Source organism: Emys orbicularis, chromosome 6 (genome assembly GCF_028017835.1).
Source record: "Emys orbicularis isolate rEmyOrb1 chromosome 6, rEmyOrb1.hap1, whole genome shotgun sequence".
Taxonomy (NCBI): Eukaryota; Metazoa; Chordata; order Testudines; family Emydidae; genus Emys; species Emys orbicularis.
Genome location: NC_088688.1, coordinates 104442899 through 104465396, shown reverse-complemented (window position 1 = coordinate 104465396; position 22498 = coordinate 104442899). Strand labels below are relative to the sequence as shown.

The 22498-nt window shown below is 42.9% G+C and overlaps 1 protein-coding gene across 1 annotated transcript in view; it reads left to right on the top strand.

Annotated features, from left to right (window-relative positions):
- Nucleotides 1–22498, top strand: part of DENND4C (DENN domain containing 4C) — a 108108-nt gene that overhangs the window by 20039 nt on the left and 65571 nt on the right. The window contains exon 2 of the mRNA XM_065406964.1: nucleotides 18806–19127. Coding sequence (XP_065263036.1) covers nucleotides 18823–19127 — 305 coding nt within the window. The 5' untranslated portion in view covers nucleotides 18806–18822. The remainder of the gene's footprint in view (nucleotides 1–18805; nucleotides 19128–22498) is intronic.

Below are 22498 nucleotides of genomic sequence, written 5' to 3'. Positions count from 1 at the left end.
ATTTTGGAGCCCCGAGGACGAGAAACTTACTTTTTCTTTAGGAATGAAGGCTGAAATCATCACATATCCACTTGGCTCAAGGAGTTGGGGCTTTAAGGAAAATAATAACTGAGACTCATGGAAAAAAAATCATTGACCAATCTCCAAGCTGGATCTCTCCTCTTCCCCCCCTGACTGTGGGAGATGCCTATAAAAAGCCGCGTTAATCCTGTCTGCAAATTTTTTGTTATCTTGAAATTCTTCCACAGACTGAGTAGTGCAAGTTTTGCTTAACTTTTGTTTTTATACCAGTTCATCACTTGTCTGGTACATTGTGAATACTGAAGTAGATAAGCACACGTTGAATGGAAATTCTTTTTTTTTTTTTTTTTTTTTTTTTTCTAGTCATTTTTAGTTTTGTATAGCTGACTTCTACAATATGGTTGTCAGGGATACAACAATACCTTAAGGAATACCTGAGTGAAACCTTGTTGAAGCTGGTGGATGGTAATGGTCATTCTTCATTTGGGATAAATGTAAAAACAAGTTAAGCCTCTTTATGGAATAGATAGCTGAAACAATAGGAGTCATCACCCAAAACATAGACCACATGGAAGGCCGGTCAGGAATCTGAGCTATGTGGGAGGAGGGGTCTTGGGGCCTCGGTATTGTTTGATGGAGTGGGGTGAGAGTCAAATCGAGAAGCAACAGAAATGCCACAGAAGCAGTCAGAAGGCAATAGGGAAGCCCTAGAAAGAGAGCTTGTAACTTGATCCTGAGGAAAAAGCTAAGAGATTTTTGGTAGAGTGCTGTCTGGAAAGAGGCTTGGAGCAGTAAGCAAAGAAATTATCTTCTGCTGTTTTGATTCTTACTGTGTCCAGGGAAATTGAATACTGTGTAGGTACTTCGTAAGTAAACAAGATTGCATCAAAGAAATACTAGTTTCCCCTTCTTTTGGGCACTTTACACCTTCCTCTGACGCATCAGTGTTGGAGACAGGATACTGGTCTTGATGGACCACAGGTCTGACAATTCCTAACTTTTCATTGTGTGTGAATGCTTATGATTTTTTCCCCCTTGTCTATTATTATTGAGAAATCAGTTTAAAAGTGGATGAATTGATGCACACTACAACATCCGGATCAAATTATTCTGGTTCATCTCCCTGTGCCTGAATAAATAGGCTTTTGTTTAAATTTTTAGAAGGTCTAAGAAGTATATGTGTATAATAAAGAATTTGTTGCCAAATCTGACTATGTAATGCAGTGCCAATAACTGATCTTTGATTTATTTTTTTCCTTTTTATAGGGAGTTTTATAAATAATACATATTTTCCCCAATTTTAGTGAAAACTCTTTGTAGCCTGATTTCCCTCTTCCTCCCCCCCCCCCAAATATGAGAATAAAACCTAAACAAGGGTGGAGTGGTTGTTGTTGGTTTTTTTTGCTGAAGTTCCTAACATTGATGTAGCTGGTCTTGTCAGAATTATTTGAAAGTGAAATGTAATGTTTTCGTTTTACTTTTAGAGAGACTTGTGTCTTGCAACTTGTTCCTTGTGGGGTAGAACCTCAGTTATGGATAAATTGCTGAGTTAAGGCTTTTGGCAAGAATAAATTGAACAAAACTGTACTCTTGACAAACATGCAGTGACATAATCTGACTACTGTTTTTCGGTATGGAGATTGCAACAGGTGAATAAACACTGCTTACTAAGTATTGAAGTGAGCAAGTCTTGCACTAAGGGCCTGTCTACGCATGGAGTTACTCAGGAATAGCCATTCCTGAATAACTCCATGTGTAGACCAACCTTTATACACACAGATTATCACTGTATTGCTTTAAAGACATAAAACTTTTGTTGCCTGAGTAATGCTGTTTTGTTTACCATAAGATTTCCTTTATTTTCCTTTCCCACTCCCTTCTTCCTCTAACACTGTTTGGCAAGTTTACTTTAATATGTCATCCATTAATGTATTCCATCTGTTGCTAGATTTATCCTATATGATCGGGCAAGCTGTGATAGAAAATGTAGCAGTTTATTAGACCTATAACTAGGTCTTCATCATTCACTATTATCCCAGTGATAGAAATAAAATGAGATGTGGGTGAAAAGCCCCTTTACAAAAGTGACCCCTTTTAATAACAAAAGGAGAAGGGGGAGAAAAAAGCTCCTGGTAAGGGGAAAAATTTTAGATACATTTTTAGGAAAAGAAATTATACAGAATATACTCTTTTATATGCTGCCTGACTGAAATAGTTCTATAACCGTGAGATAATTGCTACCTCACTGCCAATTGCTCGTTGGAAGGTGTCACGTGTGTGATTTCCCCCCCCCCCCCCCCCACTATTAGGAGGATATGGTCAGAGTTAAGTAAGAGGACCAAAAACAGTTTGACATAGATTGACTGACGGAGCATTTAGTGTATAATTCCATGTTCAGCCAATTGACGTAACAGCAAGAAGAGTGATTTAGAAGAGCTAATTGCAATGCCTGCTATGAGGTGCAGTAAATAGAAACACATGCCACATCTGTATTGTATCAGTATGTACGCTGGTTTCTCTAGGAATATCTCTCTCTCTCTCTCTCTCTCTCTCTCTCTCTCTCCACCAGATTATTAGAAAATAAAAACAGATGGAAAACGTTTTGGGAAAGAGATTCAGGTTCTTAGCCTACTAATCTTGACCAAGTTCCTTTTAAAATATGAAGCTTTTTCATGTATTTAAGCGTATATTTAAGTTTTATATATAATTATACCTTGATTGAGAAATTAAAAGTGCAACTTACTTTCTCTTTATAGAATACTGTAAAGTAAATGTTTCCTGAGTTGAACTCAGAATTCAGTTAAGCAGGGCTAGAGATAGTTTTGGTAGTACACATACATACAAAAGGAATGTTGGTCTCAAAATCTATTTAGGTCTTTGCACCAGCTACTAGTATATTAGCTCTGCATTGTGGAAATCTGTTTAAATTCTCTAGGAAGTCTTCCTTTACCATGTGTTGCAGATAGCACAGCGAAAACTTCTTAAGAGAATCTACCACGGAATGATGATTTCTTTAAATGAAGGATGAGAAAACTTGAGTGGACTCATGTCCCCAATTTGGAACTGAAATGCTTGTAACTGTATCTGGGTTAGGCAACATAGCTGCAGAACAAATATTACATGAACAGTTCTAGTTCTGTTTAGTTCAATGGGACTAATGCACATGTGTAACTTTACTAATATGAGAATTTTGTAGGATCAAGCCTTCTGTGGTAGTTCTGGTTAGTAATTGTTTGCATATACAGGGAAATACAGTTCAGTTGGCTAGACTTTCTTTCAAGACAATGGTATAAAATAAACTTTAGAGCTAACTGGTCCCTACCAATAACTGAACACAACTTTTATTTTTTTATATATATATTTTTTAATTCAGATCTTATTTACAACGGGTATCTTCCCTCCGAACGGGAATTCTTCAACATTGGGCAGGGGTGAAAGTGAGCCGGTAGGGGCCGGTACTCTGTACCAGTAAGAACCCGCACCGGCCCATACCCAGCCTACATTAAAGCGCTGCCGCCGCAGCGCTTTAATGTCCCTGCCCCTTTTGCCTCCCCTGTCGGCAGCCCTGCTGGTATGGACCCTACTGGCAGGGCTGCCGACGGGAGGCAAAAGGGCAGGGACATTTGCCAAAGCAGCACTTTAATGTTCCTGTGCACCCCCCCGCCCCCCCGGTCAGCGGGGGGGCACAGCAACGTTAAAGTGCTGCCATGGCAAAGGGCCCTGCAGCGCTTTAATGTCCCTGCCGCATTGGCCCCCCTCCCCCGCAGCCTCCGATGGGCGAGGGGGGGGGGGGGCAAAGGGAGCTGTTGCCCTGGGGCGGTGATTTAAAAGGGCCTGTGGTTCTGGACACTTTAAATCAACATGGGAGCCCTGGGCGGCCCTCCGCCGCCTCTCCCCCCTCCTCCCCCCCGCAGGGGCCGCAGCGCTTCTTGGAACGGCGTGGGGTTGGGGACAGGGCAGGCATGCAGGGAGCCTGCCCTGGCCCCGGTGTGCACTGCTGCCACCCCAGAGCCGCTTTAGGTAAGTGGTGCTGGGCCGGAGCCCGAACCTCTCCTGCCCCCTGCCCCCCAACTCCCTGCCCTAAACCCCCTGCCTGCACCTCACACCCCTGAAAGCTCCGATTTGTCACCTAAAAAAGAATGGCTCAAATTTGGGAATCTGTCCTCACATCCTCTTCAGTGAAAACTGATGGGGGGAAAAAGATTCATTTAGCTTCTCCACAACAGTCTTATCTTCCCTGAATGCTCTTTTACCACCTTGATCATCCATTGGCCCCACTGATGGTTTTGCAGGCTTTCTGCTTCTGATGCTCTTCAAATATTTTCTGCTGCTAGTTTTTGCTAATTGCTCTTCAAATTCTCTTTTGGCCTCCCCAATTACACTTGACTTTTCAGAGTTTATGTTCCTTTCTATTTTCCTCAGTGGAATTCGACTTCCAATTTTTAAAGAATGCCATTTTGTCTCTAATTGTCTTTTTTTTACACTGGTTAGCCATAGTGGCCTTTTGTGGGGGGAAGGGGAAAATACATTTAGTTTCAGCCTCTATTATGATGTTTTTAAATAGTTTCCATACAGCTTGCAGACATTTCACTTGTGCCCATTCCTCTCCATTTAACTAGATTCCTTTTTTTTTTTTTTTTTTTAAATATAGTTCTCCTTTTTGAGGTTAAATGCTACTGTAGTGGGTTTCTTTGCTATTCCCCTCCTACAAGGATCTTAAATTTAATTACATTATGGTCACTATTATCAAGCTGTTCACCTATATTCACCTCCTGAACCAGATCCTGTACTCTACTTAAGACTAAACTGACAATTGCCACTCTCCTTGTGGGTTCCAGGACTAGCTGCTCCAAGAAGCGGCCATCCATAGTATCTAGAAATTTTATCTGTGCATCCCATCCTGAGGTGACACGTCCTTGTAAATATGGAGATAATTTTTCAACTATCATTATTATTGGCTTTTCTGTTTTTGTAGCCTCTGTAATCAGCCTGAGCAATTCACAATCACTGTCACCATCTGGGATTTAAAAGGTGCCTCACTTGTCGAAGTAATTCCTGCTAGTGATGAGCACTCCCACTGCATTTGTTGCTTGGGAGACTGATTCCCAGCAAGTGTAAAATCTGCTCTTCTTTTTAGGGGAAGATCCCATTAAAAACAGAGAAATTAAGCATAAACTATTAATGATGGCGCAAGCCTTAAAATAGGTTTTGGACCTGGGTACAGAGAACTTGCTGTACAGGGACTCTCCACGTTTGTCAGTGGCCTGTCATCGAGAGCTTGCAAGGAAGGGAAAGACCACACCAGAAGTCCAGTCTCAAACACTTTCCTTGAGTGAGGTACTGATAACTGCTAGTACCAAGAGCTTCCCACTCCAAGTATAAGGAAGGGGATAAGAGGAGCAAAACAGAGTTCCTCATCAAAGGAGATCCATTCGCCAGATACCTCAGGCCCCTAGAGGAGTGCTGGTGAGGCTCCCGAGTACTACAAGTACCAAGAAGCATGCTAAGACTTAAGTCCCATATCTCAGCGGTAAAGGGCTTGGTACCGAAGACTACTGCTAGCAAGAGACTGGGTTCAATGGAATCCTCAACCCTATCTGTGCCTCACACAACAGTCTTTGCACACCATTGGTGCTGGTACCGAGTTCTGTTATGCTTCCAGTACCACAGGATCGCTACTCCTTGCAGTCTCTGGACACCTCTCAGTATCTAGGTTGACTGGTCACTGATGCTTATGTTTCTGGGAGATCTTCTTCTCCATCTTCAACTATCCATGTGGAGGGGTTTTCACCTCTGATACAATATGTGGAGGAGCATTCTAATTCAGACTCTGAACTTCTGTTCATGTATCTCCAATTTATTCCAGGAGAAGTTATTCCCTGTTGCAGATGCAACCAAGGTAGGATAGTAGACCCCTGCCTTCCAACATTTGGGATGACCAGCTTTGAATTTGTTCCCCCCAAGCCTTATGGTCTCCCTCATTGGCCTTACCTAGGATCCGTGGGCAATGTGCTGCCAGCAGTTTTGAGGGACCTCAATTCAGTCCCACAGGGAACACAGAATACCTCTTCCCCAGTACTGTCTATCTCTCCTCCCCCTACTGAGTCAGAGGAGACCTTTTGAAAAGCAAGAGGCAAGGGCAGACAAGTAGGCTTACACCCTACCTCACAAACATCTCATTGTCATCACTGGATGATGCAGTCATGCTACTGCTGCCATCGTTAGCTGATAACTTTACACAATTCCAGAACCTGATGAAGTGGGTCACTGATATCCTGCAGATTCCCCTTGAAGTCAAGGATTCCCATCACAAACTCTTGGACATATTTCATGTCTCTTCCTCAGTACAGGGCACTGCCAATTAATGAAGCCATCCTGGAGCCAGCCAAGTCTATTTGGCAAATTCCAGCAGAGGTCCCCCCACATGCAAGAGGGTTGATTTAAAAACATAAACAAAAAACCACTACCAGGGATCACAGCCAGGGATTTTGTGTTTTTATTTTCTCATCTAGCACCGAACTCTCTGGTTGTGGATACAGTCAATGAAAGGGACAGGTAAAATACCCCAAAAGCCACTCTTGTAATGAGGACCAGAAACATATGGACCTGTTTTGGTCCTAAGAGCTATTCATCAGCAACACTTCAGTTCAAGATGGCTATCCACCAGGCACTGATGTCAAAATACAATTACATGAACTACGAGAAGTTCAATGCTTCTATTGACCATTTACCACCAGAACATCATCAAGAATAGTTAATCACCATAATAAAGAAAGGTGAGCTGTTGGCAAAACCTTCACTGCAGGCTTCACTTGATGCAGTGGATACTGTAGCCAGGTCTGTTTCCACCACAGTAGTGATGATGTGAGCTTCCTGGCTTCAGTTGTCCAGGTTTCCACAAGAGGTACAATTGACTGTGGAAGATTTACCTTTCAATGGCCAGAAGCTTTTTCACAGATTCCACGGATGACTTGCGTCATGCCCTAAAGGACTCTAGGGCAACACTTAGGCCTTTAGGGAGATACATGCCTGCAAATAAAAGGAAGCTTAGCAGGTCTCATTTGGCACACAGATCCTGCCCTGCTCAATTTCAGGCCACCAGAACCACTGGCTAAGAGAGAGTTGAGATTTTCCTAAGGAAAAAATCTGCAATCTTGACTGCTTCATCCCATCCTTCAACATCATCCAAATGCCAGTTCTGATGGTTTGATTGAGATTCCAGACCACCCAATGACCAGGTTTTATCAGCTTCACAACATACCCCACCCTTTGCATTTTGGACATCTCTCTCCTCTCTCTCATATATATCAAGCATGGCAGGCTATAACATCAGACAAATAAGTATTGGATGCGATTACTTTGCATTATACTATCCAATTTAACATTATCCTGCCCTTCCAACCTCCTTCCCTGTTCTTCAGGGACCCCTCTCATGAGCAATTGCTGACACAAGACATCTCAGCACTCTTAAGTCTAGAAGCCATAGAGCCAGTCCCACTTCAGCACAGGTGAAAAGGGTTCTATTCAAGATATTTTCTGAGAACGATGAAAAAATGTGGGTTGGAGGCCAATACCAGATCTCAGACAATTGAACAAGCATGTCGGATGCCTGAAATACACTATGTCCCTAGCAGCTATAATTTCCTCCCTGGAATTAGGGAACTGGTTTGTGACCCTTGACCTCAAAGATGCCTACCTCCACACCACATAGTGATTCCCTCTCTCAATCACTATCATAACAGGTATTGGGTTCCTACCCTTCAGCCTGTCTTCTGCCTGAAAAGTGTTCTAAAAATCATGGAGGTCAGAGCTGCCTACCTCCTTCATCTAGGAATAACTATCTTTGACTGGCCCCCTCAAGGATCAGTCATGTCAAGAGGTATGGTCAGCTGTTCATACAACAGCTTCACTATTCCGATGTCTAGGCCTGCAGATAAATCTCGAGAAATTGATCTTTATCCCTACACAATGAATTATTTATAGGAGCACTTTTGGATTTGATAATGGGCAGAACTTGTCTTTCTCTTGACAGGTTCCTTGCTTTAAAGAACCTTATACAAAGAGTGCAGTTCAGCCCTCAAGTTCCAGCAAGGACATGTCTGCAACTGCTGGGACACATGGCAGCTTGTGTTTTTGTGACCCAAAACACCAGATTTTATCTTCAATGACTCCCTGGATGGCTTTGGATTGTTTATATACCCAGCAAACAGTCTTAGCAAGCAGGTATCTGTGCTCAGTTGGGTCCTACAGTCACTTAGCTTGTGGATGAATCCATCCAAATATTGTGCTGGAATTCTATTAATGTCACTATAGGGCAGTGGTTCCCAAACTTTAACAACCTGTGAACCCCTTTCATGAAAATGTCAAGTCTCGCGAACCCCCTTCTAAAAATGAATACTTCCAGGGATTTTCTCCTTTACCTGAGTATAAATTATAAAAGCAGTGATCTTGGAAATACACAATTTGTTTTTATGACATGCTTATTACACACTATTTATTATTAATTATTATTTATCATTACAGTATTTTTATTACATTATGAAAACGGCAACACTCTTCCAAGATCTCACTATCGTAGCTTGTATCACTTTGAATAAGCCTGTTATAAGACAAGGTTCCTATGTTTCATCAAGGAGTATCAGATGTGAAACAGCAGGAAGGTATTTAAGAAGTCAACTCAGAGTTCCTCCTACACAAGCATTCAGGTCTTGAGCAGTCCAGGCAAACAACGCACATTACAACAAAGCTTAAACTTGTTGTTCATAATAATTTTAAAAACAACACTAGCTGCCTATTTCATTTTAAAAACAGCAAAAAATATCCACCTCCCTTTCCATTTCTTATAAGGAGTCTTGAAGTTTAAATCTCCTCAATGTGATAGATAGGCTTGCTTTGATCTGCTTAGCTCTTGGAAGTCCAGGGGCTCCGGGCTGCTGGCCCCGTGCTGCCCGGGGTCCTTAGGGACAGCTCTGTCCGCCATTAGGGATTTTTTCCCCGAGAACCCCCTGGAACATTTTGCGAACCCCCAGGGGTTCACGAACCACAGTTTGGGAACCACTGCTATAGGGGGATTCTGGTTTAACATCAGATTAGGGCTGTCAATCACTGTTAACTCAAGTGATTAAACACAACATAAATTAACTAGCTTAAAAAAATTAGTCTTGATTAATTGCTGCTTTAATCACACTGTTAAACAATAATAGAATAGCAATTTAAATGTACTATAAATATTTTTGGATGTTTATTATATATTTTCAAAAATATTGATTTCAGTTACAACACAGAATACAAAGTGTACATACAAATGTTTAGATATCTGGCACATAAATACCTTGCAATGCCAGTTACAACAGTGCTATGTGAATGCCTGTTTTCACTTTCAGGTGACATTGTAAATAAGAAGTGGGCAGCATTATCTCCCGCAAATGTAAACAAACTTGTTTGTCTAGTGATTGGCTGAAGAAGAAGTAGAATTTAGTGGATTGTAGGTTCTAAAGTTTTTCATTGTTTTGTTTTTGAGTGCAGCTATGTTTAAAAAAAAAAAAAAAATTCTACATTTATAAATTGCACTTTCATGATAGATAAGTACTGTAGTGCAGTCTCAGTATTTTTCTATTCACCTCAATTTCTTTTGTTTATCTTTGCGCAAATATTTAATATATTTAATAAGTGAGCACTGTATGCTTTGTATTCTTGTATTGTAATTTAAACCAATATATTTGAAAACGCAGAAAAACATCCAAAATATTTAAATACCATTCTATTCTTGTTTAACAGTGCAATTAAAATTGTGATTAATCCCAATTAATTTTTTTAATTGTTTGAGCCCTACATCAGACCCTTCCCTCTTAGGATGGGGAACACATTTGTGTCCGCTCACAATCCCAGCAAATGCTCACCACAGGAGAGTGCTTGCACATCAGTCTGTTGGAATTAAGGATGGTCAGAAATGCTTACCTCCACTTTCTTGCCCTACTGAAAAACAAGTCCATCAAGATCAGGACAGACAACACAGCGTGCGTGTACTATGTCAGTCATCAGGGCAGAGCACGTTTCCCCTTCACTCTGCTACTCATTCTGTCAATGGGAGCTGCGGGGGCAGCGCCCAGAGCCACCTGGCCATGCCTCCGCCTAGGAGCTGGAGGGACATGCTGGCTGCTTCCCAGGAGCCGCCTGAGGTAAGCGCCGCCCAGAGCCCGCATCCCTCACCCCCTTCCGCGCCCCAACCTCCTGCTCCAGCCCTGAGCCCCCTTCTGCACCCAAACTACCTCCCAGAGCCCGCACTCCAACCTCCTGCTCCAGCCCTGAGCCCCCCCCCCACGCCGACCCCTTTGGCCCTTGTCCAGAACCCCCCCACACACTCTGAACACCTCGTCTCCAGCCCCACCCCAGAGCCTGCAACCCCAGCTGGAGCCTGCACCCCGTGCCCCAGCCCAATGAAAATGAGTTAGTGAGGGTGGGTTCAGTGAAACACTTTATTCCCTAAAGTTTCTGACTAGCTCTGTTGATCACATGACTCGAGGATCTACAGCTTTAAGAGCACCAAATATTGTGAGATTTGCCATAAAATTGTTAGAGTTGGGAACATTGTTGCTCTTTAGCAAACATTTCTCACTTTGTCCTTCCCTGCTTTCTGTCCTCTGAAAGTAGACTTAAAATACGGATTTTTAAACGTTGCTTGCATTGAGAAGATGTGAAATTTAATTGTCTGAACATGTAGCATATGGCAGAAGGTTTGGTAATGTGTATCTGTTTTTTTTAACCAAAAATATAAATTTTATAAAGTAAAGACTTAAGCCATTACACGCAAATAGTGCTGCCCCATATATTTTTTCTTGTATTGGTCTATACGTGTCTGATTATATATAGGAATACTCTGCTTGGGGATATCCATTTTAAAGGGTGTGTGTGTGTGTGTGTGTGTGTGTGTGTGTGTGTGTGTGTTTGCGGGGGGTTAATCCAAACAGGCAGAGTTCCAATGTGTTTGCTTGTCATAGTTGTACTCATACCTATGTATGCTGGTAGAGTCCTGAAGTATATTGTTTCATAGTTATGGATCAGTTGCTCTAAACTCTAAACTTTTCTATTGTCCTATATTATAAAAACATTTTTACTTCAGTTATAAATCTCAATTTATCATAATTTGTCTCACTTGGCAGCCTTTGCTCTTAAGAGTTGCAGGATAAGGATAGCCAGTTTTTTGACTCGGCCTAAGGGTATGTCTACACTACGGGATTAATCCAAATTTACAGAATTCGAATTTTGGAAACAGATTGTATAAAGTCGAATGTATGCGGCCACACTAAGCACATTAATTTGGCGGTGTGCGTCCATGTACAGGGGCTAGCGTTTATTTCCGGAGCGTTGCACTGTGGGTAGCTATCCCATAGTTCCCGCAGTCTCCCCCGCCCATTGGAATTCTGGGTTGAGATCCCAGTGCCTGATGGGGCAAAAAACATTGTCGCAGGTGGTTCTGGGTACAGCCTCACCCCTCCCTCCATGAAAGCAACGGCAGACAACCGTTTCACGCCTTTTTTCCTGGGTGAACACAGCAGACGCCATACCACGGCAAGCATGGAGCCCGCTCAGCTCAAGACAGCAGTCATGAACATTGTAAACACCTCGCGCATTATCGTGCAGTTTATGCTGAACCAGGACCAGAAAAACGAGGCAAGGCGGAGGCGGCGACGGCAGCGCGGTGACGAGAGTGATATGGACACGGACACAATTCTCTCAAACGGCGGGTCCCGGCGCTTTGGAGATCATGTTGTTGATGGGGCAGGTTCTATCCGTGGAACGCCGATTCTGGGCCCGGGAAACAAGCACAGACTGGTGGGACCGCATAGTGTTGCAGGTGTGGGACGATTCCCAGTGGCTGCGAAACTTTCGCATGCGTAAGGGCACTTTCATGGAACTTTGTGACTTGCTGTCCCCTGCCCTGAAGCGCCAGAATACCAGGATGAGAGCACAGTTGAGAAGCGAGTGGCGATAGCCCTGTGGAAGCTTGCAACGCCAGACAGCTACCAGTCAGTCGGGAATCAGTTTGAAGTGGGCAAATCTACTGTGGGGGCTGCTGTCATGCAAGTAGCCAAAGCAATCATTGAGCTGCTGCTATGAAAGGTAGTGACTCTGGGAAATGTGCAGGTCATAGTGGATGGCTTTGCTGCAATGGGATTCCCTAACTGTGGTGGGGCGATAGATGGAACCCATATCCCTATCTTGGCACCGGAGCACCAGGGTACCCAGTACAGAAACCGCAAGGGTTACTTTTCAATGGTGCTGCAAGCACTGGTGGATCACAAGGGACGTTTCACCAACATCAACGTGGGCTGGCCGGGAAGGGTTCATGACGCTCGCGTCTTCAGGAACACTACTCTGTTTAAACGGCTGCAGCAAGGGACTTACTTCCCGGACTAGAAAATAACCGTTGGGGATGTTGAAATGCCAATAGTTATCCTTGGGGACGCAGCCTACCCCTTAATGCCATGGCTCATGAAGCCATACACAGGCAGCCTGGACAGGAGTCAGGAACTGTTCAACTACAGGCTGAGCAAGTGCAGAATGGTGGTGGAATGTGCATTTGGCCGTTTAAAAGGTCGCTGGTGCACTTTACTGACTCACTCAGACCTCAGCCAAACCAATATCCCCATTGTTATTGCTGCTTGCTGCGTGCTCCACAATCTCTGTGAGAGTAAGGGGGAGACGTTTATGGCGGGGTGGGAGGCTGAGGCAAATCGCCTGGCTGCTGATTACACGCAGCCAGACACCAGGGCGATTAGAAGAGCACACCAGGAAGCGCGGCGCATCAGAGAAGCTTTGAAAACCAGTTTCATGACTGGCCAGGCTACCGTGTGAAAGTTCTGTTTGTTTCTCGATGAAAACCCGCCCCCTTTATTGACTCATTCTCTGTAGGCAACCCACCCTCCCCCCTTCGATCACAGCTTGCTTTCAAAGGAAATAAAGTCACTATCGTTTAAAAATCATCTATTCTTTATTAATTGACTATAGAAAGAGGGAGAGAACTGACAAGGTAGCCCGGGTGGGGTTTGGGAGGAGGATCGGAGGGAAGGAAAAGGCCACTTAAAAAAAGGTTAAAATAATGACAGCCTTTTGCTTGGGCTGTCCACTGGGGTGGAGTGGGAGGGTGCACAGAGCCTCCCCCCCCCGCGTTCTTACACGTCTGGGTGAGGAGGCTATGGAACATGGTGAGGGGGGAGGAGGGTTATACAGGGGCTGTAGCGCCAGTCTGTGATCCTGCTGCCGTTCCTGAAGCTCCACCAGACGCCGGAGCATGTCTGTTTGCTCACGCAGCAGCCCCAGCGTTGCATCCTGCCTCCTCTGATCTTCCTGCCGCCACCTCTCATCTCGAGCGTCCCTCATGTCCTCACGTTGGTCCCTCATGTCCTCACGTTCACTGGCATCTTTCCTATACTTTGAAACCGTGTCCTTCCACTCATTCAGATGAGCTCTTTCATTGTGGGTGGATTCCATGATTTCCGCGAACATCTCATCTCGCGTCCTCTTTTTCCGACGCCTTATCTGAGAGAGCCTTCAGGACAGAGGAGGGAGGCTTGAAAAATTTGCAGCTGCTAGAGGGAGGGGAAAAAAGGAGAGAATTTTTTTAAGATACATTTTACAGAACAATGCTTATACTCTTTCACGGTGAACAACACTATTCACATTACATAGCACATGTGATTTCTGTGCAAGGTCGCATTTTGCCTCTTAATATTGAGTGCCTGTGGCTTTGCTGCTAGAGATCACAGACGCAGGTCCGGGCAACAGAATTCAGCTTGCATGCGGCCATGGTAAGCCATTGTCTTTCGGCTTCTGCGTCCTCCTTTCCCACATACCAAGCAAAGCCCGTTGAGTGCTGCAGTTTTCCTGTTAACCTTCAGCAGCAGAAAACAAACTAACCCCCCCCCCCCCCCCGCATCCAATTCTCAGGGATGATCGCTTTATCCCTCCCCCCACCGCGTGGCTGGTATCAGGGAAGATCCTTGCTAGCCACATGTGAGAAGCTTAGTGCCAAACTCCCTCCTCTTCCCCCCCCCCCCCCCGCGCTTGGCTTACTACAGGGAAGGATTTCTTTTCAGCCACAGGCAAACAGCCCAGTAGGAAGGGCCACCTCTGTCCCCTTAATTAAATTCCCATATTTCAACCAGGTTACCATGAGCGATATCACTCTCCGGAGGATTACACAGCGAGATAAAGAACGGATGTTGCTTGAATGCCAGCAAACACCGGGACCATACGCTGCCAGGCTTTGTCATGCAATGATACCAGATTAGTTGCTACTAGCATGGCGTGGTCAAGTGTCCTACCATAGAGGACGGACTAAGGCTGCACTGCCCAGAAACCTTCTGCAAAGGCTTTTGGAGTACCTCCAGGAGAGCTTCATGGAGATGTCCCTGGAGGATTTCCGCTCCATCCCCAGACACTTTAACAGACTTTTCCAGTAGCTGTACTGGCCGCGAATGCATCCCAAGTCCTCAGGGCAAATTAATCATTAAAAAACGCTTGCTTTTAAACCATGTTTTATATTTTAAAAGGTAAACTCACCTGAGGTCCCTTCCATGGGGTCATGGTCTTGGGTACTGGCTTGGGAGGGTACTTCAGTCAGGCTGAGAAAAAGATCCTGCCCGTTGGGGAGAACGGAGTGCTGTGTGCTCTCCTCAAGCTCGTCGTCGTCCTCCTCCTCTTCCCTGTCCGCAGAATTCTCAGGTGTGGCTGATGAGATTACCCCCGCCTTGGAATCCATGGTCAGAGGTGGGGTAGTGGTGGCGGCCTCCCCTAGAATTGCATGCAGCTCAGCGTAGAAGCGGCATGTCTGCGGCTCTGACCCGGAGCGACCGTTTGCCTCCTTTGTTTTCTGATAGGCTTGTCTGAGCTCCTTGACTTTCACGCGGCACTGCTCTGAGTCCCTATTGTGGCCTCTCTCCATCATGCCCTTGGAGATTTTTTTCAAAAGTTTTGGCATTTCGTCTTTTCGAACAAAGTTCTGCTAGCACTGAATCCTCTCCCCATATAGCGATCAGATCCAGTACCTCCCGTACGGTCCATGCTGGTGCTCTTTTTCGATTATCAGCCTGCATGGTTATCTGTGCTGATGAGCTCTCTGTGGTCACCTGTGCTCTCCTGTGCTCGGCAAACAGGAAATGAAATTCAAATGTTCGCAGGGCTTTTCCTGTCTACCTGGCCAGTGCATCCGAGTTCAGATTGCTGTCCAGAGCGGTCACAATGGTGCACTGTGGGATAGCTCCCGGAGGCCAATACCATCGAATTGCGGCCACACTAACCTTAATTCGAAATGACAATATCGATTTTGGCGCTACTCCGCTCGTCGGGGAGGAGTACAGAAATCGATTTTAAGAGCCCTTTATTTCAAAATAAATGGCTTCGTTGTGTGGATGGGTGCAGGGTTAATTCGATTTAACGCTGCTAAATTTGAATTAAACTCATAGTGTAGACCAGGCCTGGTGTACCTTGTAAATGGATTGTCTTGCTAAGCCAGTACTACTAGCTTCTCAAAACGCTGAAAATAAAAGATCTAGTAGTCACTTAAAATGTGGTCATCTTTGTAAAATGCTAAACTGTGAAGATATAAATGCTAATATATATTTATCTATCTATCCCAACATCCTGTGTCTGCTGTCTCCCTAATGTACCGCAGATGAATCAGGTGTGTCCTGTTCTGTTTAATGTTGGTGGTGTTTATTTCTTCCTATTGGCATGAGATCATAGCAGAGTAGTATCTTGTTTTTAATGTTGAAGATCTAGAAATTACTCTAGCCATGTTGGGCAGGGGATGGAGAGTGGGAGAAGAGCGTTCCTTTTTCCAGATGCTTGTATGTAGATTGAACTTGATGAGCAATACTAAACTACTGCCATAATGTTATCTAAGCATTTTATTGTCTTTGTAGTGACTTACATGTGGTAGCATGCAAAAAAAAGTTTGTGTGTTACAGAGAAACTTACACAGCAAATATAGAGGGGATCGTTTTGGGGGAAACGTTTTATGTTTAAATTATACCTTTTTATTTAAAATATAACAATTCTACATTTACCTAGTGAATGGCTAGAAACTACTCTGCTTGACCATGGTACGCTTTTTATTAGGGCTGTCTATTTAACTGCGATTAACTCAAAAATTAATCACGATTAAAAAAACTAATTGCGATTAATCTCATTTTTAATTGCACTGTTAAACAATAGAATTTTTTTGGATGTTTTTCTACTTTTTCAAATACTGTATATTGATTTCAGTTACAACACAGAATACAAAGTGCACACTGCTCACTTTATATTACACCTCTACCTCGATAGAACGCTGTCCTCGGGAGCCAAAAAATCTTACCACGTTATAGGTGAAACCGCGTTATATCGAACTTGCTTTGATCCACAGGAGTTCACAGCCCCGCCCCCCCGGAGCACTGCTTTACCGCGTTGTATCCGAATTCATGTTATATCTGGTTCACTCCCTCTAGGGCACCTGGCATTGGCCACTGTCGGTAGACAGGATACTGGGCTAGATGGATGGCCTTTCTTATGTTCTTATGTAAGAATCCCTGAACTCTGGTGAATGGTTACCAGTGACCAGAGTGTAGGGATTTGAATAATGTGCAAATCTATCTGCTTCAATAGGCTACTTGCTCAGAATTCTGAAACTAGTTGCCATCAACAACTTATGCCACCTCACCATCTCACCTCCTATCAGATGAAGTAGGGAAACTCAAAAATGTACCCGAAAGAGAAGAAAACAATGCCCCCTGAAAGCAAAGAAAATTGTCTGTACAATTGTAAAAAAGAGGAAAATAATTTAAAACTTGACTTCATGCTCTTGTGGGAGCCCCCAAGCCTACCAAAGCCATACCATTGCTCCAGCAGAACTCCTAGGCCCAGTCAGCTATATCTGAGCTACAGCCCTAAAAGAGTGCAGAAGCTGGACTTCTGCCTGCACACATTAGCAGATCCACCAAGATCCCCCCCAGACATCCATCTACCCACTACCTCATCTACAGATACGATGTCTGTCTGATATCATGTTAACAATACTTTTTAATTGGAATGTTTTTGTGTCCTGGGGAATGCTAAGATGTTTTACCTGTTCTTGCTTAATTATTACTGCACCTTTATTTTATCCTGCAGGGTGGCTAAGCCTAAAATGCAGATGAGCAAATAAGTGTGCCTCATCTGTGCCATAACAGATACTGTGAAGCTGATGTAAATGTCTGAATCTTTGGCTTTGTATTGTGCTGCAACATCAGACATGTCCTATGTGAATGATTGTGTTTTAAAGGGGTGGTTATACTGTCTACTCTGCTCTCCCCTCTCCCCCCAGCTGCCTGACTAAGTTCCTCGTATCTGTATATGAGGTAGTGGGTAGATGGGTGTCTGGGGGGGATCTTGGATTTAAATCCTATGGTGCCGTCAACAGAAGGAACAGTGTCTGACTGCTTCCCCACTCAGTTAGCTTTGTATTACTTGTGATTGTGAAGAAGAGGACTTGGATGGTCTTAGAGCTGAAAGTGTTACTGAAATTGCAAACAGACTTCATAAGAACTTTATTAACCCCGAGAATGAAGAGGGTTTCTTCCATGTGAAGAATTTCAATTTCTGTGGCTGTCCCTGTATTTATCCAACACACCTGGATCTTCCAATCATTCTTGGGTATCCAGGAATCTCTCTAGTGATGGATCTGCTAATGTGTGCAGGCAGAAGTCCAGCTTCTGCACTCTTTTAGGGCTGTAGCTTGGATTTAGCTGGCTGGGCCTAGGAGTTCTGCTGGAGCAATGGTACGGCTTTGGTAGGCTTGTGGGGCTCCCACAAGAGCATGATATGGTGATGGGTAGTAAGTTAGTTACAAAAAGTCTCTTCCTGTTTCTGAGCAAAAGTAGGAATTTCCTAATATCTGACAAGCTAATCATTCAATGGACCCAGGATTTTTAAATGCAGGCTAGCAGCTAGTTTTCTCACCATTATGAAATTGCACTTCATTATTCCAAAAGAGAGATGTGTTCATCCTATGCTGCAGGACAATAGGTTATTCCAGGCCTGGAATGTGCAGCTGAGTGGTGACACATGCTGATGGAATATGACGATGGATACACAGTTGTGTAAAATCAATTCCAGATGTTCAAATGGATAGGCAAAGGCGTGAAGGCTGCAGTGTTATTTCTCAACTCTGAAATAAAATGAAGTGTGCAAAAGATACTGCAGTAAGCACAGAACTTGTATTGCTTTCTTTATTGTGCATAGCAATGTGACACTGAAGCTGAATGTGTAAAAGGGAACAATACAGCTTTTTAATGTATGGCCATGATTAGCCTTAAGGACATTAGCAATGAAGAATATACATTTTAACTGGAGTAGATGCATTGTAGGTACCTGAATGAATTGATGACCCTGAGAGGATTTAAGGGTGGGCAAAGTTGACAAATGCCAACTGAGCCCTCTTTGTTTGTGTCCTTCCAGCTCCTAACCAGAGGAATTCTTAAAGTATCTACTATCAAGTTTCTTAGTTCATTTGTTCATTGATCTTTATATCCAAACTCACCTTTTGATGACATAACTAGAAACTCCAATATGTACAATATTGTATTTCACTGAGTAGTATGAACCTTTGAGAGTATTAATCCTGGGGGTTGCCCTACATCTTTCAAGTAATTTTTGGGATTATATACTGAAATGCTTGATTTACTAAAATTAATTTTAAAACACTCTTGTTTCTGTAATCTTAGCTCATGTGAAAGTTGTCAACCTGTTCACTTTTTTTCTTTTTCAGGAAGTACAGAGACAACCATGATAGAAGACAAAGGTCCAAGAGTGGCCGACTACTTTGTAGTGGCAGGACTCACTGATACTTCGACCTCTCTGGACCAAGAAGTAAACCGCTTTGAAACAAAGTCAGCTGGTCCAAAGGCTCCAATTACAGACCTGGCTGTCATCATCAAGTCAGCTGGTGAAACAGTGCCTGAGGGTTACACCTGTGTTGAAGCCACCCCCACAGCCCTTCAAGCCAACTTGAACTATGGGAGTCTTAAAAGTCCAGAGCTTTTTCTTTGCTACAAGAGGGGCCGGGACAAACCACCACTTACGGACGTTGGGTGAGAGTCCTTTAATTATTGTGACATCATATGTGACATTTTGTAGAAAGAGAATAAAAATTTGATTGTTACTGAAGCAAGGATTTGCGAAAAAAGAGAGCATGTATTTTTATTTACATAATGATAATGCTGACTTTAATAACCTGGTCAGATCTGTCACTTAACTCTGAAGTAAGTGTGTGCATGTGTGTGAGAGAGATTTGTTCCCTTTTTGAAATGCAATGCAAGAGACATGTGACATTCTTAGATAATATTTGTCAAAATGACCAAGTGGAATATGTCTAAATCAGTAATGATGTACATAGAATGGGACTACATTGTGATGAGTTGGGACATAAAAGTGGATACATGAGATTCTATTTTGGGACATAGGAATTATAGAGCGGTCCAGAGGGAAGATTGTGGAAAGTGGTGAATGTATAGCTCACAACATAAGGAAACCAGAAACAGAAAACACTATACTATACGCTATACTGGAAGATGGTGATTTTAGAAGACTTAATGAACATGTGGGAATAAGTGCACACAAATTATGAAAGTAACCACCTTTAATATCTTGGTGGAGTAGAATGATTGGTAGGGCTTGAACCAGAGTCCTTAGGATTATCTGGTATCTAAGTACTTATGTGGCCTCATCACTGTACTGTCCTATGATCACCTATGAGGTTGTAGAGTGGTAGCCATGTTAGTCTGTATCAGCAAAAAGAACGAGGAGTACTTGTGGCACTTTAGAGACTAACAAATTTATTTGGGCATAAGCTTTCATGGGCTAAAACCCACTTCATCGGATGCATGCAGTGGAAAATATATCTATATCTATATCTATATCTATACACACACACACAGAGAACATGAAAAAACGGGTATTGCTATACCAACTCTAACGAGACTAATCAATTAAGGTGGGCTATTATCAGTAGGAGGAAAAAAAACTTTTGTAGTGATAATCAGGGTGGCCCATTTCAAACAGTTGACAAGAAGGTGTGAGTAACAGTAGGGGGAAAAATTAGCATGGGGAAATAGTTTTTACTTTGTGTAATGAGACATCCGCTCCCAGTCTTTCTTCAAGCCTAATTTAATGGTGTCCAATTTGCAAATTAATTCCAATTCTGCAGTTTCTCGTTGGAGTCTGTTTTTGTTGTTGGAGAATTGCGACTTTTAGGTCTGTAATTGAGTGACCAGAGAGGTTGAAGTGTTCTCCGACTGGTTTTTGAATGTTATAATTCTTGACGTCTGATTTGTGTCCATTTATTCTTTTGCATAGAGACTGTCTGGTTTGGCCAGTGTACATGGCAGAGGGGCATTGCTGGCACATGGCATATATCACATTGGTAGATGTGCAGGTGAATGAGCCCCTGATGGCGTGGCTGATATGATTAGGTCTTATGATGGTGTCCCTCGAATAGATATGTGGACAGAGTTGGCAATGGGCTTTGTTGCAAGGATAGGTTCCTGGGTTAGTGTTTTTGTTGTGTGGTGTGTGATATATGCCATCATGTGCCAGCAGTGCCCCTCTGCCATGTGCATTTCCAAATGCACAAATAAGGAAAGGTAACCTGTCCTGTGTAGCCCAGAAAAATGCACTTGAGTGCTCTTTTCACAAATAATCCTCCAAAAGTATTGTTGACTTTCAGCTGCTTATAATTTTGGAGACCTTGTAACCTGTCTTGGACCCATCTCATACTGTCTACCTTTTTTTAATAAGAGTATCTGCAGAAATATCGACTGATTAAAAATCTGTCTTCACCAAATTTTATCTCAAAGCAGATGAGAGTTAAACCACCTCTCAATGAGGGGACTATACCCTGTTTAATTGGGAGCTTTCGTAATACCTGCAGTGTTCCATAATGCCTTATGGCCTGTTTCACAGAATCCCGTTTTTCACCTTTACATGGGAAAATTAATAATTGCATGAGGCAAATAATGACTTATGCCTTTTGATATTTAATAATGCTAGTATAAATAGAAACTTAATGGCATTCCTAAATCTTCTGACCACCACATTTTTTGCGCTAGCTTTGGCTTCTCCTGCTATTTAATATTTGTAAATTGCCTTCCTAACTCTTTTTAACAGAGATAGGAAGGGTTGCTGTGCTGCAGAAACTTGCTTAATACAAAGACATTAGAGTCAGAGGTTCAGCTTGAAGCAGGAGGAGGAATGAAACTAGAGTGAGCCTGGGTCTATTGTACTAGAATATGGTAAAACACAGTGCAGTAGTCCATGTATTATTTTAAATTGTTCCTAGTGTTTTTAGATCAATTATTTTTACAGATTTCCTTGATTGTGGGAAAGCAGCACTTTTTCCTCTAAGTGCTGTTGACTGATGCATTGTGACGTGTGTCTTAAATTTAGTAGATTTGATGACCAAATATATGCCTATGACATGAACTGAATTTGGTGAATAGAGACATTCTAAGTCACTTGAGAAGGAGACACTTATCCTGAAGAAATGGATGGCTACATTCCAAGTAAAAGTCCTGATCTAAATCTTGTCAGCGGAAAGCCCTCCCGTTGATTTAGGTGGTGGAGCAAGTCCAAAGTATGAGATCACTGAAATAGGGAACAGTTCTTATCCTTCGAAAGGTGTATCTCCTAAATGTTGTACAAGAGTAAATTATATGCTCTGATTAGGGCCGCACCTCTGCTGATAAATCTGAAAGGGGTTGTTGTGTGGAAGCTGAACTCAATAGAAGCAAACTTATCACACACTGGTGAGAGAGGGCTTTGCTCACGTATTGAAGGGTGACCTAAACCTGAAGTGCTGTGGTTGACAGTTGCATGTCCCAAAGATCAAATTTTGATTCTGTGGTCTGGAATGTTACAAACACCCTTCTTTTAATAGTCTGCTTCTGGATTTCATTACTGTGTATGAAGCCAGGAACTGGTTTGGTTTTGTCATGTTGCTAGCCTAGTGAATTTCCTTTTTATGAGCCTGATGAGGCAGTTTTGGAGGCTGATTAAACATCCTGTCTTAAAAATGTTTGAAATAATTAATTCTGGGATCTTTAAGCATCTCTCTGGTAGCACTTGGAAATGTATGGAATTTATCCTGGGGATTGAGGGATGCAATATCCCCCTTTTAGAAGATGAAGTCTAGTTGGAAACATGCTTCAAGAATAAACTTATTTTAGTTAATAGTTTAAATTTTTTTTATCTGTGAAATTAAACACTTGTGAACTATAAATAGGCCTTAAATTGAAACCTCTCTGAAACTCAAGTAGAAGATAATATTTTATGCTAATATTAAAATTATGGGACTACCAATATTTTATTATGGTGGTGATGCTGTATATTTTGCTGGGAATAGCTTTATTTCTCCCCCCTCCCCCCTTCATTTATTTCATCTTGTCATAAAAAATGTCGTGAAGGG